General features: G+C 42.9%; 1 protein-coding gene across 3 annotated transcripts; it reads right to left on the bottom strand.

Moving 5' to 3' along the window:
• Nucleotides 1-1,413: 1,413 nt before the first annotated feature.
• LOC130566518 (lysine-specific histone demethylase 2) lies at nt 1,414-13,254 on the bottom strand. Of its 3 annotated transcripts, none has more exons than XM_057353975.1 (21): nt 13,127-13,253; nt 12,246-12,340; nt 12,041-12,162; nt 11,521-11,610; nt 11,331-11,442; nt 10,680-10,793; nt 10,549-10,587; nt 10,193-10,358; nt 9,924-10,108; nt 9,356-9,526; nt 8,859-8,930; nt 8,570-8,704; nt 8,297-8,468; nt 6,843-6,970; nt 6,623-6,754; nt 6,469-6,543; nt 3,945-4,061; nt 3,750-3,875; nt 3,538-3,660; nt 2,768-2,915; nt 1,414-1,848 (listed from the first exon to the last, which is right to left on the bottom strand). In XM_057353975.1, the coding sequence occupies exons 1-21, from the start codon at nt 13,140-13,142 to the stop codon at nt 1,790-1,792; spliced, it is 2,397 nt and encodes a 798-aa protein (XP_057209958.1). In that variant the 5' UTR covers nt 13,143-13,253; the 3' UTR covers nt 1,414-1,789. The 3 variants fall into 3 exon arrangements, 2 of the variants coding, with proteins under 2 accessions (XP_057209958.1, XP_057209957.1); XM_057353974.1 differs by having other exon boundaries at nt 2,763-2,915; nt 13,127-13,252; XR_008964486.1 differs by lacking the exons at nt 1,414-1,848; nt 3,945-4,061 and having other exon boundaries at nt 2,802-2,915; nt 3,750-3,886; nt 13,127-13,254.
• Between the last annotated feature and the right edge of the window lie 15 nt (nt 13,255-13,269).

Raw genomic sequence — 13,269 nt, forward strand, 5'->3', positions numbered from 1 at the left:
AGAGAGAGAGAGAGAGAGAGAGAGAGAGAGAGAGAGAGAGAGAGACAGAGAGAGAGACAGAGAGAAAGAGAGAGAGAGAGAGAGAGAGAGAGAGAGAGAGAGAGATAAAGTGGTGCCTCAAGCCTCTCTCTTGTGCACAGGAAGTCCATATTAGGAGTATTTTGCTGTTGCCATGGGGACAGATGTCTGGCTGCTCTGAGCTTTTGAGGAGTATCACAACTCTATTACATTAATGCAGCACTGGCTTTTCTCTGACGCACAGTGGCCTGTGGAGAGAAAGTTCTGATTATTGTCGGTGGCTCTAATAGACTGTTGTTGAAGTGAGACAAAATCATCTAGAAGAATCCATGTGCCACGAGAACACACTGCGCATCTGCGTGACTTTATAACGCTCTGCAATACAACATGCCACATTTCTGAATGACATTACAACTCACAGCACATCGACATCACAATACAACATTCTACCCACCTGCACGACATTACAACACGCAGCATTACGGCACGACACTGAAACATACTGCACAACATTGCAACATGCTGCCTCACTACACAACATTAAAACATGTCACGCACCTGCATGGCATTGAAACACGCTGCATTACTGCTTTATTAGAAATTGGTTTGTGAGTGTTAGAAACTGTGCATCTGCAGAAACTGACACAAGCACATGCAGACAGCAGCGTGACAATGAGGAGAATCTATGGTGCAAACATGCACCTGAATTCACTTGCATGTGCTGTGTGAGAAGGCAAAAGTTTAAATCTAAGGTTCTGCCGCACTCAAATGACTCAGCAGCAGCCGCAGCTTTAAGAACTTCAGCAAAAACAAATCGCTTCCGGTGCGAGACTGCAGAGCTGTGCTGCCCCTCAGAGATCTAATGCGGTAATAACACATCTCACAGAAACACAAATCCTGAGCATCTACTGACACCACTCACTCACTTTTCTCGCATTATTCCAACACATTATAATGCATTTGTAGTGTCATTATAATCTTAGAGTTTAGTTGATTCCCTTCTAGTATACATTAAATTATTAAGTTCAAATATTAGTAATGCAGTTAGGAGAGGAAATATCAAAACTGCTATATTTAGTCAGTAAGATTTTAAACCCCCTATAGAAATCACTGTGCCAATAACCAATTCAAGCACTACTACCCTATTAATTATTAAAAGTATATATACACAGTGCAATTAATGTATGAATGAGCAGCAATCCTCCACCTGAGAAACATCAGTAAACACCAGTAATGATCACTGGATAAATAGGTCCAAAAGACTAACAACAGTCTAAAGTTCTGCATCAGTTTCATTGTTCAAATTCACACCTGGACACCAAAAAAATAGACCAAGCGTTTCTCTAACCTGTCTTTAAATGTGCTTGTGCACAAAACAACTCAATCAGGCCAAAGTAAGATAAAGAATAAGTTACAGTTTTTAATACTTTATAACTTTTTCATAGAGGGACAAATAAGACAAACGGTTAGGGAAAAGATTTCAATTGTCCATATGCTGGGAAGTCCAAGAGACAATTTACAGTAGAAACGGTGATTTTATTCTCTTTGACTTTTCGACTTCTTTGAATTCATAATTTAACATTCAGCAGACATCAGTCTTGAATCAGCTGTGAAGGTTCACAGGGTCTCGAGACTGTGAGAGGTGAAACAAAAGAATAATCACTCTAGCCAGTAAAAGACTCGAAGAACAAGTGCTGCCAGATGCAGTTTTAAGTTTTTGTGTGATGGCGAGAGGGTTCTGGAGTTCTACATCGCAGTGATCTTGCTGGCCTCACGGACGCCGCTCAGATACGCCCCTGTCACAGTCTGAGGAAAGTGTCTGTTTGTGGCCTGCAGAGAATCAAAATGTGAAATTTAACCATAATCATCACAGACATCGCTTCGCAAGAACAGCAATAAGAGATGAAACTCATTAAGCCTCCTAAATAGAATGAAGGATTCATATTTTTGTGTCTTTGTGAATAAATAATGACGTTAAAATGCATTAATTAGCACACAAACACAAACAGGAGTTCACGTTGCAGCAGTCGGGCAGGATTTGATGATGTTTGTCAAGCTGGCACACTCTCTCACTACATACTAACATAACTCTGAAATCACAAGAAATATGCACTTTATTAATCATACACACAGCGCTAGACGAACATGTCGACAGGCCCAATAAACATTTAGATGGCTACAGCCATATCACGCTGAAGCCCAAGACTGGTTGCCCACTGGAGCTAAGCAGGGCTGAGCCTGGTCAGTACCTGGATGGGAGACCTGCTGGGAAAGCTGCTGGAAGAGGTGTTAGTGAGACCAGCAGGGGGTGCTCACCCTGTGGTCTGTATGGGTCCTAATGCCCCAGGACACTATACTATACTGTAAAAAGCACCGTCCTTCAGATGAGACCTCAAACTGAGGTCCTGACTCCCTGTGGTCATTAAAGATCTCATGGCACTTCTCGTAAAGAGTCGGGGTGTAACCCGGTGTCCTGGCCAGATCCCCTCCACCGCCCTTATCAATCATGGCCTCCTAATAATCCCAACTCTCTGAATTGGCTCTATGTCTCTCCTCTCCATCTACAGCTGGTGTGTGGTGAGCACTGTGGCTGCCGTTGCATCATCCAGGTGGATTCTGCACACTGGTGGTGGTTGAGGAGAGACCCCTTCATATGATTGTAAAGCGCTTTGGGTGTACAGCAATACACAGAACATTCATTCATTATTAGCAGTAAGTGAACGGCTTTTCATGAGTTTTCTCACCTCACCAGCAAAGAAGACTTTTCCTTGAACATCCTCTGCAATGATGTCATATGCCTCCCCGCTGCCCCCTGTCTTCACAAAGCTGTAAGACATCTGAGACCAGGGGTCTCTGCTCCAATGGGTCACAAAGTATTTCACTGGATCTGGAACTTCCTACAATACCATATTAGAATCATCAGTTTCGGGCGGTCAGGCCTCGTTCAGCATGTACGTAACGTAAATCTAATGAAAATGCTGTAATAAAGGTTTTTTACGTTGATAAAGGCTAAGAGTTATGGAATAAAGACACACAGAAATCGCCTGCCATGAGACATGTAGACTTACTGTACATTCAGAGCTACAGAAATTAAACTATGAAACACTGACATGTAAAGTAAAGACTCAACAATGAGCCCATTTCAACCAGAGGCTTACTGCAGTCAATTCCATGCTTGCTGATTTATACTCTAAATAAAACCTTATAATATTCAGCATAGGCTTATTGTTTGAAATGCCACAGTAGGACAAGCTCTAGTAACTAAACCCACTCTGGACTCTTCTCTCCTGCTTTGAATGTCTCATTAAACTTTAGAGAACAGGATGTACGGGCGGTCGCTTACAGGAAACCTCAAGTGAGCTTCATCCCTCTCCCAACATAAGCCTATAGAATTAAGGTATCTTTGTTTTTGTAAAACCGTCTGTTTGTGTGACTGAGAAACCAGTGTTTGTTCACATCATGTGTTAATGTCACATGTTCATATTCGCCGTAAGTGTGAGGAATCATTCGAACATTCACCTCTTCCTGAAAGAGTTTTTTGAGGACGTCCATGCACAGATCCACAACCTGAGAGTCCTGAAGATCTCTGACCAGTGCCAGAGCTTCTCCTGTGATCACCGACATCAACACACACTCTTTACCCTACACAACACACACACACACATGTACACACACTAGAAAAAATAGAGAACCTCGAACACAACTGATGGAAATGTGATGAAAAAACTTACTTGCGGACACAAATCATAGAAGACGCTGAACAGACCTCTCCTCTCTGGACAGGGTGGAACATGACCAAAATAATCAGCTCCCTGGATCTTACTGTCCCAGAAGCGATGAGGGAACTGCAGGGCAATCTGAAACCGTGCTGAGGTGTGAGAACAGCGCGAGATCAAACACTCAACACTCACATACTCAACACTCACTTTCTCTATAACCCCAGCTCCCAGACTGTGAATGGCTTTGAGTTTCCTGTCGGGCAGGGCGGGGTTAAACTGAATGATGTTCTTCTGCAGCAGAGCCAATGGAACTGTCACCAGAACCTACCACACAGATCACTCAACAGTCAGACGCTTCACAGAAATTGAACAGTTTTACGGAATGCAGCGCATGTTTAAAGAACGCAGCAAAGGTGTAAAGAACGCAGTGGCAAGAGTGGTCTTCAATGAGCCAAAGCGGGCACACGTCACTCCTCTCTTCGTTCGGTTACATTCACTCCCTATAGTCGCTGGCATCAAATTCAAAGCTGCTGCTACTGCAGCAGCCATCCTCACATGTAATTCATTACAAAACACGCTTTAAATAATCTATTGATGAAAACAACGAATGGAAGCAGAACTGATATACAGTATTATGTGAAAATTTAAAAGAGTGAGTTCGGCGGATTCGAACTTGCTTCGCGGCAGATTAAAAACTATGCATCACGCGTCTTTCTCACTACACCAGTGAAGCTGCTGATGAAGCTGTATTGTTTTTACACTCTTTTCTGGGGGAGGAGCCACCTACACTTCTTGCACTTCCAATGCTCATGTTCCTGCAATGAATACTGCAATAAAATATATAAAGAATTGCAGCACAGAACGCAGCGCAGGTTTAAAGAATGCAGTGGAGGTTTGAAGAATGCAGTGGAGGTTTGAAGAATGCAGTAAAGAATGCAGCGCAGGTTCAAAGAATGCAGTGGAGGTTTGAAGAATGCATCACAGGTTTAAAGGTGTACAGAATGCAGCGCAGGTTTAAAGAAGAGAGTGCTGGTTTAAAGAATGAAGCACGTAACACAGCGCAGGCAAAGAGTATATACAGTATAACAAGAGGCAAAACTCAATAGAACATTCCATTGCAACACTCGCGCCCAGCAGAAGCCCTGCGCTTCTGCCATTTTGGGGTGAAAGTGACTCGGCAGTCCAATAGGTTTTTGCTGTCGCTGCTTTGTTTAAAACAAAACATACATTAAAGCTGAAATCCAACCTGAAAAATGACGACACATAATACAGACTTTGTGTACTTGTCAGTTTTGGTTGAAATTATATTAAGTTCAAGTATTAGCATTATAAACTCTGAATTAATACCAACATATGAGATAGAATGAAGGATGTATGTGACCCTGGGTCAATTTTTCAAAATTGAGATTTATACATCATCTGAAAGCTGAATAAATAAGCTTTCCATTGATTTGTCAGTTTCTGACAATATTTGGCCAGGATACAACTATTTAAAACTCTGGAATCTGAGGATGCAAAAAATCTAAATACTGAGAACGCTGATAATTTTGACCCACTCAATGTTTTTTGGCTATTGCCCCAAAAATTCCAGTGCTACTTATGACTGGTTTTGTGGTCCAGGGTCACATATGCATCAGAAAAATTGGGAATGTTGAACAATAAATAATACTATAACAGGAACATAACAGCTTGACAGTAAACTGTTTTTGCAGTATTATATGAATGTCCCTTAAAGCAACTGTAAATAAAAAACTTTGTAATGCAAAAAAAGCCACAAAATGATTGAATTGTTCAACTATGACAGACAGCAATATCCTGTTCAAAGATCATTATCATCATCATGTTTGTAGTGTGTCCCGGGGATTAAAAGTACAATATACTGTATATTGCAGACCTTGTGTAGGTTCACAACTGATAACATAAAACATAGCCTATTTAAGACAATACAACATTTACTGATGACTTAACTTGAGACAGGGAAGTTCAAGGATTTCATCAATGTTAGATTTCTCTCTAAATGAAGTATGACAGGTAAGAATGAAGTGAAATGAGATCCTCTAAGGTTATAATAATGTTACCGTATCTCAGGAGGTACACATAACATTATACAAAAATAAGTTATCAATGAAACGAATTCAGCAAAAGAATTTAATAAGCTCTTTCTAACTTCATCAAATCAAATCATTATTATGGTTTCTATGGCTAGGGTCTGCAGTTCCTAAAAGGAATGAAGTTGAATTAATATTGACTAAAACTGTTAAAGTTAGCAGGTGCATTGGATAGGGCTAGCATAGGTCCCACTTCAAAACACACACTATTTTTACACTTTTGTGAATAATTACATGTCAGTCTTCGGGAAAACTATGAAAGGCAAGATATGTACTGTCACATTGATAAATTTTGCAGTGGATTGCCAAACACTGGTTCTTTTATTTCACTTTGACATCTCTTTCGTTGGCATTCCGTCTGTTTCTGTGTTGTCCAGCTGGCATTTTCACCTGGCTGTTACCCAAAAAGCACCAGTTTAGCCTCTTGGTATTCTATACACTTTGATGCAGGTTTAAAGGATGCAGTAAGCGACAGGTCCACTAATTGTCCTTTACTACCCCCTCTCAATAGCATACAGTACTTGGAGTGTCATGTCATGTTAGTCGTGGGCTGGTATTTTTAGATTTGCACAGCCTCCGTCACTGTATAGGTTCATTGTATGTGTTTAAGACATATTTCAAACCTTCTGTGCGGTCCATTGAGAGCCGTTGGTACATGTCAGCGTCACTCCCTCTCCAGAATATTCCACACACTGAACCTGTAGACAGACACAACATTTACTGTGAGAGGGAGAGAAAAGCAATGAACATAAAGAAGCAGTGTATGCAACACAGTACCGCAGTTTTAATCCGTATATCGAGTCCCTGAGCAAGTTTGTGCAGTACAAACTCGTATCCACCAGGCAGAAGCGTGTGATCACCCGAAAACTGAGCGAAACATTCGTTATGATCCCACGAGCGAGCCGACACCTGCCACACAGACACACATTTGAACTCCACATGCACGCAGTCACGCACACTCCTTTATCTGAATTTACAGTGCAAGACACATACACACCTGGTCCAGTGTGTTTCCACAGGCGTACTCCAGGTTGCTCAGATGGAAATGGAAAACTTTTTCCTCCAGGTCAGTGAAGTGAAGTCCAGACTCCTGCAGGAATGTCTTGTACACTTCTTGGATTTTCTCTGAACATCCACCAAAACAAAACCATTACATTCAATTCAATTTGGTTTATATAGCGCTTTTCACAGTTTTGCACTGTTGCAAATTTAGGCCGTATTTATAGTAGATGGAAATGTAATTAAAAAAATTGAAAACGGTTCACAGCAGTGTTGTAGTCGAGACCGTCTAAATTCATCTCAAAGATCTTCTTCACACTCACAAGTCATAATTACAGATTCATGCATTCCAAGCGTTCTTATCTGTTCAGTATAGCAAACTAGTTTTGTGTTGCTCTGAAATAAGAACAAACTTTCGGATTTGTTTGGGACTAACCAGAAAAGAACAAAAAGTTTGAAGTCTTTAAAATGCAAGTCACTTCAATATCAAGTAAAATCAACATCACGTTTTCAGATGAAGTCAGGTCAGATGTTATAATATAAATAAACAAGATCTCATACAACTACCTTTTTTGCGATCACATCTTGGATATTGTGGGCCTTTGTATACATTTTGTTTTACGTTTACACCAGATTTCTTTTAGGACAATCCTCCAATCACAACAGTAACAAAATAAATCAAATAAAAAATATTTCAGTGATTGCTTTTAAAGCCAGAAGTTTTACATCCAATCACATTAATGATGTTAACACATAAGTCAGACAATGCACCGGCAATGTAGTGTAAGTCCCACAGTTGTGGCCTTGAAATGAAATCCCGAGACCACCAAGTCTGAGACCAAGACAAGACAAGACCAAGCCCCGCATTAAGTTGAACGTGACGCGTTCGCTGATGAGCTTGTTCAGGGGTGTTTTATCAGAGTTGGGGCTGAACTCAGCAGGAAAATGGGTCTCGCGGGCCAGAGAGAAGCATTGATATAGCGCTTTATTGTGTATCGCTGTACACCCAAAGTGCCTTACAATCACATGAGGGGGTCTCTCCTCAACCACCGCCAGTGTGCACCGGGGTTACGCCCCTACTCTTTACGAGAAGCGCCATGGGATTTTCATTGAGCACAGAGAGTCAGATCCTTGGTTTAAGGTCTCATCTGAAGGACGGTGTTTTTTACAGTATACTGTCTGTCCCCATTAAGACCCATACAGAGCACAGGGTAAGCACCCCCTGCTGGTCACACCAACACCTCCCTGACCGTCAAAACCCGTCCTAGTCAATCATAAAAAGGAGAAATAATGATGATGATAACAGGCTCGTCCAAACTTCACGCAGCGCTGCATAGGGAGCAATTGGCTCTCATATGTCTCTAGTGCCACTGTGATGTCACACACAGACCGGTAATGAAGCCAAACAAGCCGAAGACCGTATAAGATGGATCAGAGATAAGAGTCTCTCACCGCCCAGTGGTAAATCCTGACACTGTGATTTGTCTTTCCTCCACTCAGACACGGCGTCCAGTACAGCGTTGAAATGAAAGTCCATGCGCTTGTCCACAGCTGAATCGGTCATGTGACCTCCCTCCTGAATCAACTCACAGCGCACACCCAACTTATGCATCCTCAGGCCCAGCTAAAGACAACAAACACATAGTAAACAACTCAACACAAACCCACAAAAGAACAATCGGCTGATTGTACACAGTACTCAAAGATCAAAGTGGGTGTGGTCACCTGTTCGCACATCAGAGCAATGGGGTTATTCACACAGCCATTTAGGATCTGAGCTCCACGGCCAACGGGAATGCCCATTGACACGTCATCCCAAACTCTTCCACCGATTCGCTCCCTGGCCTCTAAAACCACCACCTATCGACCAATCAGAAAAAAGGAGGACATAGATCCTAACTAGCTCATAAAACAGCAGACACAGAACCAGCCGGAGTGATGCTGAAACAAGTTAAAGGAGTCGAGCCAGAAACCCAACGTGTGCGTGTTTGTGAGAGTGTGTGTACTGTAGTACCTGCATGCCAAAGTTTCGAAGTTGTCGAGCTGCTGCGAGACCCGCGGGCCCTGCACCGATCACCAACACCTTCTGCGCAGGGAGAAAAACTCTTTGTACCTTCACCAAAATCTTGATTCCTAAGTTTAACCCCAGACAGCACAAACTGCTCCCTGACTGCTCTCAGATCAGATCTCGTAGCTGTCACAAAAACTGCTTGCCGAGAGCTCACAGAAGAGATGTAGCTGTATTACTGTTGGCTGAATGAGTGTGTTTTGTGTTTGTGATGTTTTTCAGGTCATTTCGTCTTGATGTTTTCATTGCCATTAAAGTAAAGTCACTGAACCTCATCATAGGTATTACATGTGTCTAGAGCAGACAGTTCAACCAAAGTGCCCTCACGATCATGATGTCCCACAACATCCACATTCACCTCAAAATCTAGAGAAATCAAGGAAGGTTCTTTTGAAACGCTCATTGTCGAGTCATCAATCCTCTAAAAAGAAAAAAGTTCTCACGTTGTGCTGTGAGGGAGGCAGAAGAGGCCGTGACGCCTGCAGAGCTCCAGTGTTGATCAAACCTTTCCGGGTCATGAAACACAGAACCCTGTCCAGCTCCTGCACGCAACGGACTCGCACCAGCCCTCGAACAATCACGTGAGGAGCACATTTCTGTGCCGTCAAAACCTCCTGAACAGAAGAAGATTGAAATCACCAGCAGGGTTATTCTAGGAACCTATTTTTGCAGATGCACATACTAAACAAAACTTTCTTTCATATACAAACGAGCAACTCTGCATCAGCAAATGGTCATGTGGTGTGCATGTTGCCATGGTAACAGCAGGTACCGGGACTACACGGCGAGTGTTTCTCTGGGGTTTACCTTCACCTGCCCTAAAACACCCAAACACGTCCAAACCTGCTCTGACCCGGCAACCGCTGCTCATGAGGGAATTCAGACTGCTGACACACTCGTCTTCATTTAACCCCAGTGCACTGTTGGGAATGAGATGCTGGCATGTGTGAAGTCTCTGAAATGAAATCTGGGATCTACAGCGTGAGGACAAGCGCACGTGTGAGCAGCGACCTTGCAATCTCTGTGCCAGGCTGCCAGAACCAGGTTCCTCAACGCCAGATACATGGTGGGATCTCTGGAGAATTCTGGGAACTCATACAACTCATCCAGCTCCATCATGTCGGGTCTCACACACAGTGCTTTTCCACATTCGTTGGGCTGGTAGAAGGGCTGGAAACACGGAGAGAGTCCAGACACTACACACACACACACACACACACACACAGAATGAATCAGTGTCAACTGTCTCTGAACGTCACATGCAGAGCGGCTGAACTCACTGTGAGGTTGAGCGGTGCACCGCTGGGTGTTGGGGGAGGCAGAGGGGCTCATGCCCACGCAGTCGGGGTAATACGCTGAGAGAAACGGACTGGCCAAACTGTCCTTAAACAACGGTGGCAGAATCAACATGGAGTGCCACCAGCTGTCCGTCACACCTGCCACTCGCTCATAACACACATCACATCACCATCAATGACAGAAACAGCACGGATTCACTATACTGTGAGAATGAAACAACAAACATTAAGTGGTCAGCGAGGATAGAAGCTTTTTGATAAACAAGATGAGCTCAAGCAAATATCACGTGTTAAACTGCACTGATGTACAACATGAAAGACAAGTGTTGATGCTTTACCCCGTCCTCCGGCTGAGAACACGCGCCACATCCTTCAATCTGCAAAATAAAACCATAGACATGTGACCTCTTAGAAAGATCAGCATCTTCACTCTCTGTTGAATGGATATAAATGAAGATTAGCGTTTTACTTTAATGGTGTTGAGTTTCATGCCACAGCGGTACGATGACGCCAGCGCCGGCGTCAGCTGCGTCTCTTTACTCAACTGACGCCATTTCCCACAGTCTGCTTTAGTGCACTGAACCTGAGGAAACACACGCACACGCACGCACACGCACGCACACACACGCACGCACACGCACGCACGCACACGCACGCACACGCACGCACACGCACGCACACGCACGCACACGCACGCACACGCACGCACACACACGCACACACACACACACACACGCGCACACACACGTTGGGTTTCCATGTTTTATGGGGACATCCCATAGACGCAATGGTTTTTATACTGTACAAACTGTATATCATATTCCCTCCCCCTAACCCTAACAATCACACACAACTGTCTGCTCTTTTACATTTTCACAAAAGTTCATTCTGTATGATTTATAAGCTTGTTTCCTCATGGGGACAAAAAAATGTCCTCACAAGGACAAGGATTTTGGATATTGCCATCTTTGTGGGGACATTTTGTCCCCATACTGTAGGGTTTACCCTTCCCACACACACACACACGACTGATTCCAGCACAGTCTGCTTTAGTGCACTGAACCTGAGGAAACACACACACACAGACACACACAGACTCTATTTGTTGAAAAGGTGTTACCCAGCAGGGCAACTGCTGGTCTGCCATGAAGGCTTTGAGACTGGGTTCACTTTTGCCATTACTGGTCCAAACCCTCTTCCACGAGGAGAACGTCTCGTATCCGTCTTTATGACTGTCAAAGCACAGAAACATCATTAAAAGTTCAGCTGAGAGCTGTCGTGACGCAGTAGAATTACCCATCAGCCCTCACCTTCTATAGTAGTGGTCGAAACATTCATTACAGAAGTGTTCACCACACGACAGATGATACCAGCGGGACGTGTAGCTGTTTTTAGCACATCTGAGGAAGAGAGACGTACAGCATGTACTTGATTACCCATAAATAAAATGAAGCAGCATTAAGACGTATTGAATGATGACATGAAGAACATTTTACCATTCCCGTAATAGACGGTTTCATCACACACTGACGCACCTGGCACAAAGTTGTCAGTCTGGCTAGTAATATAACAGTTTATTTTAGATTTCATTTATATGAATATTTTATTGTATATTAAATGAATCAAATTAAATTCAAACTACTCAACAGTTATTGATTCTTTGTGGAGGTCTACCAGAAGTTAAGTTTGGGCCACATACAGTAACATTTGTTTATGTTGTTGCTGCTGAAACCGTCTACACATGTCTTCATTTTTAGATCGGATTTGTATTATTGCTTATTTCTCATTTTTGTAAGACATTCACTGATGTTTTACTCAACTAAACCACACCTGTCAGACGCACTGGCGAAACACACAGGATAGGTGGCTGGACATCCTGATTTCTCACACTTTCTGAACTTTTTCTCAGACTGATCCTCCTCTTCCTCGGCCTCAGTGTTTTTACTTCTGATCTGCAACATCAACACATTAAACAGAAACCCACACAAGTCTGTGATGTATAGCAGTGCTGCAGTTCTAAAATGTCTCTCCTCACCTGTGTGGCAGGTGTGCTGCTGCGGCCACGCCCACTGGAGTCCAGCTCGCCCACTGCTGCTGACCGCTTCCTTCCCCGACAACGACCGCCACCCACTGACATCATAAAAACAGCATGTAATTGAAGCTAATTGTGAGAAATATCGTTACTAGACCGCGATACGATACGATACGACAGGACTACTGCGCACTCAAACAAGTCTTCATAAAAACAACAAGCTGTAATGTGATTGGCTGCCTGTGTGTGATGTCCAGCAGCTTCCTACCAGACTCATACAGTGAAGAAGAACTACAGTTACTGAATTTATACAAAGTTAATGTCATCAAATCTTTGAGAGATATTCAGGAAAGAAAAGAAAATATTCACGGGTAGAACTTCCGATTTTTTTCTTGACTTTACAGAAATCATTTTTACTGCACGGGCCTTTTCGGTTCTCGTGGTTTGACTTCAGATAAAGCTGACCCTCAGGTTGGTCACTTTAGGTGTGAAATGGAATAAGCGGTGTCAGAATAAAGTGCTGCCGTGCACCAGATCTCACAAAAGTGTGTCACATACATCAGATAAAAACGACATGACAGAACCCTGTGGTCATTCACGTTCTCTCTTAATCACAACTAAAGCACATGAGAGCACATCCTGCGCACGCGCACGCACAATAGCTGCAGGACCTCACACAGAATGGTCTTGTAATATTAACAGCTCATCATTAAAATGCACTCATTGTGAGTTGTTCTGTATGTGTTATTTTCTGTTGAAGCTTCAGTTTAATGTTAACTTAAATTCATCGGGTCATCATTTATATTATACTTCTCCTGACACACAGCTACACAAACATCAATACATTCAACATGAATGTGTCGTGAGTTTCTAAAGATCCTTACCTGAGTCCGCCAGCATTGATGACGATGTTCAATATTTCGACAGTAAATCAAATGTTTAACCCTTTATTTTTGAGTGAATCCCATTTAATTCACCAGCGTTTATTTCATTCTGCTTTAATCCACAGGAAACTCACTGTATGTAA

The sequence above is a fragment of the Triplophysa rosa genome, linkage group LG16 (genome assembly GCF_024868665.1).
Source record: "Triplophysa rosa linkage group LG16, Trosa_1v2, whole genome shotgun sequence".
Classification (NCBI taxonomy): Eukaryota; Metazoa; Chordata; class Actinopteri; order Cypriniformes; family Nemacheilidae; genus Triplophysa; species Triplophysa rosa.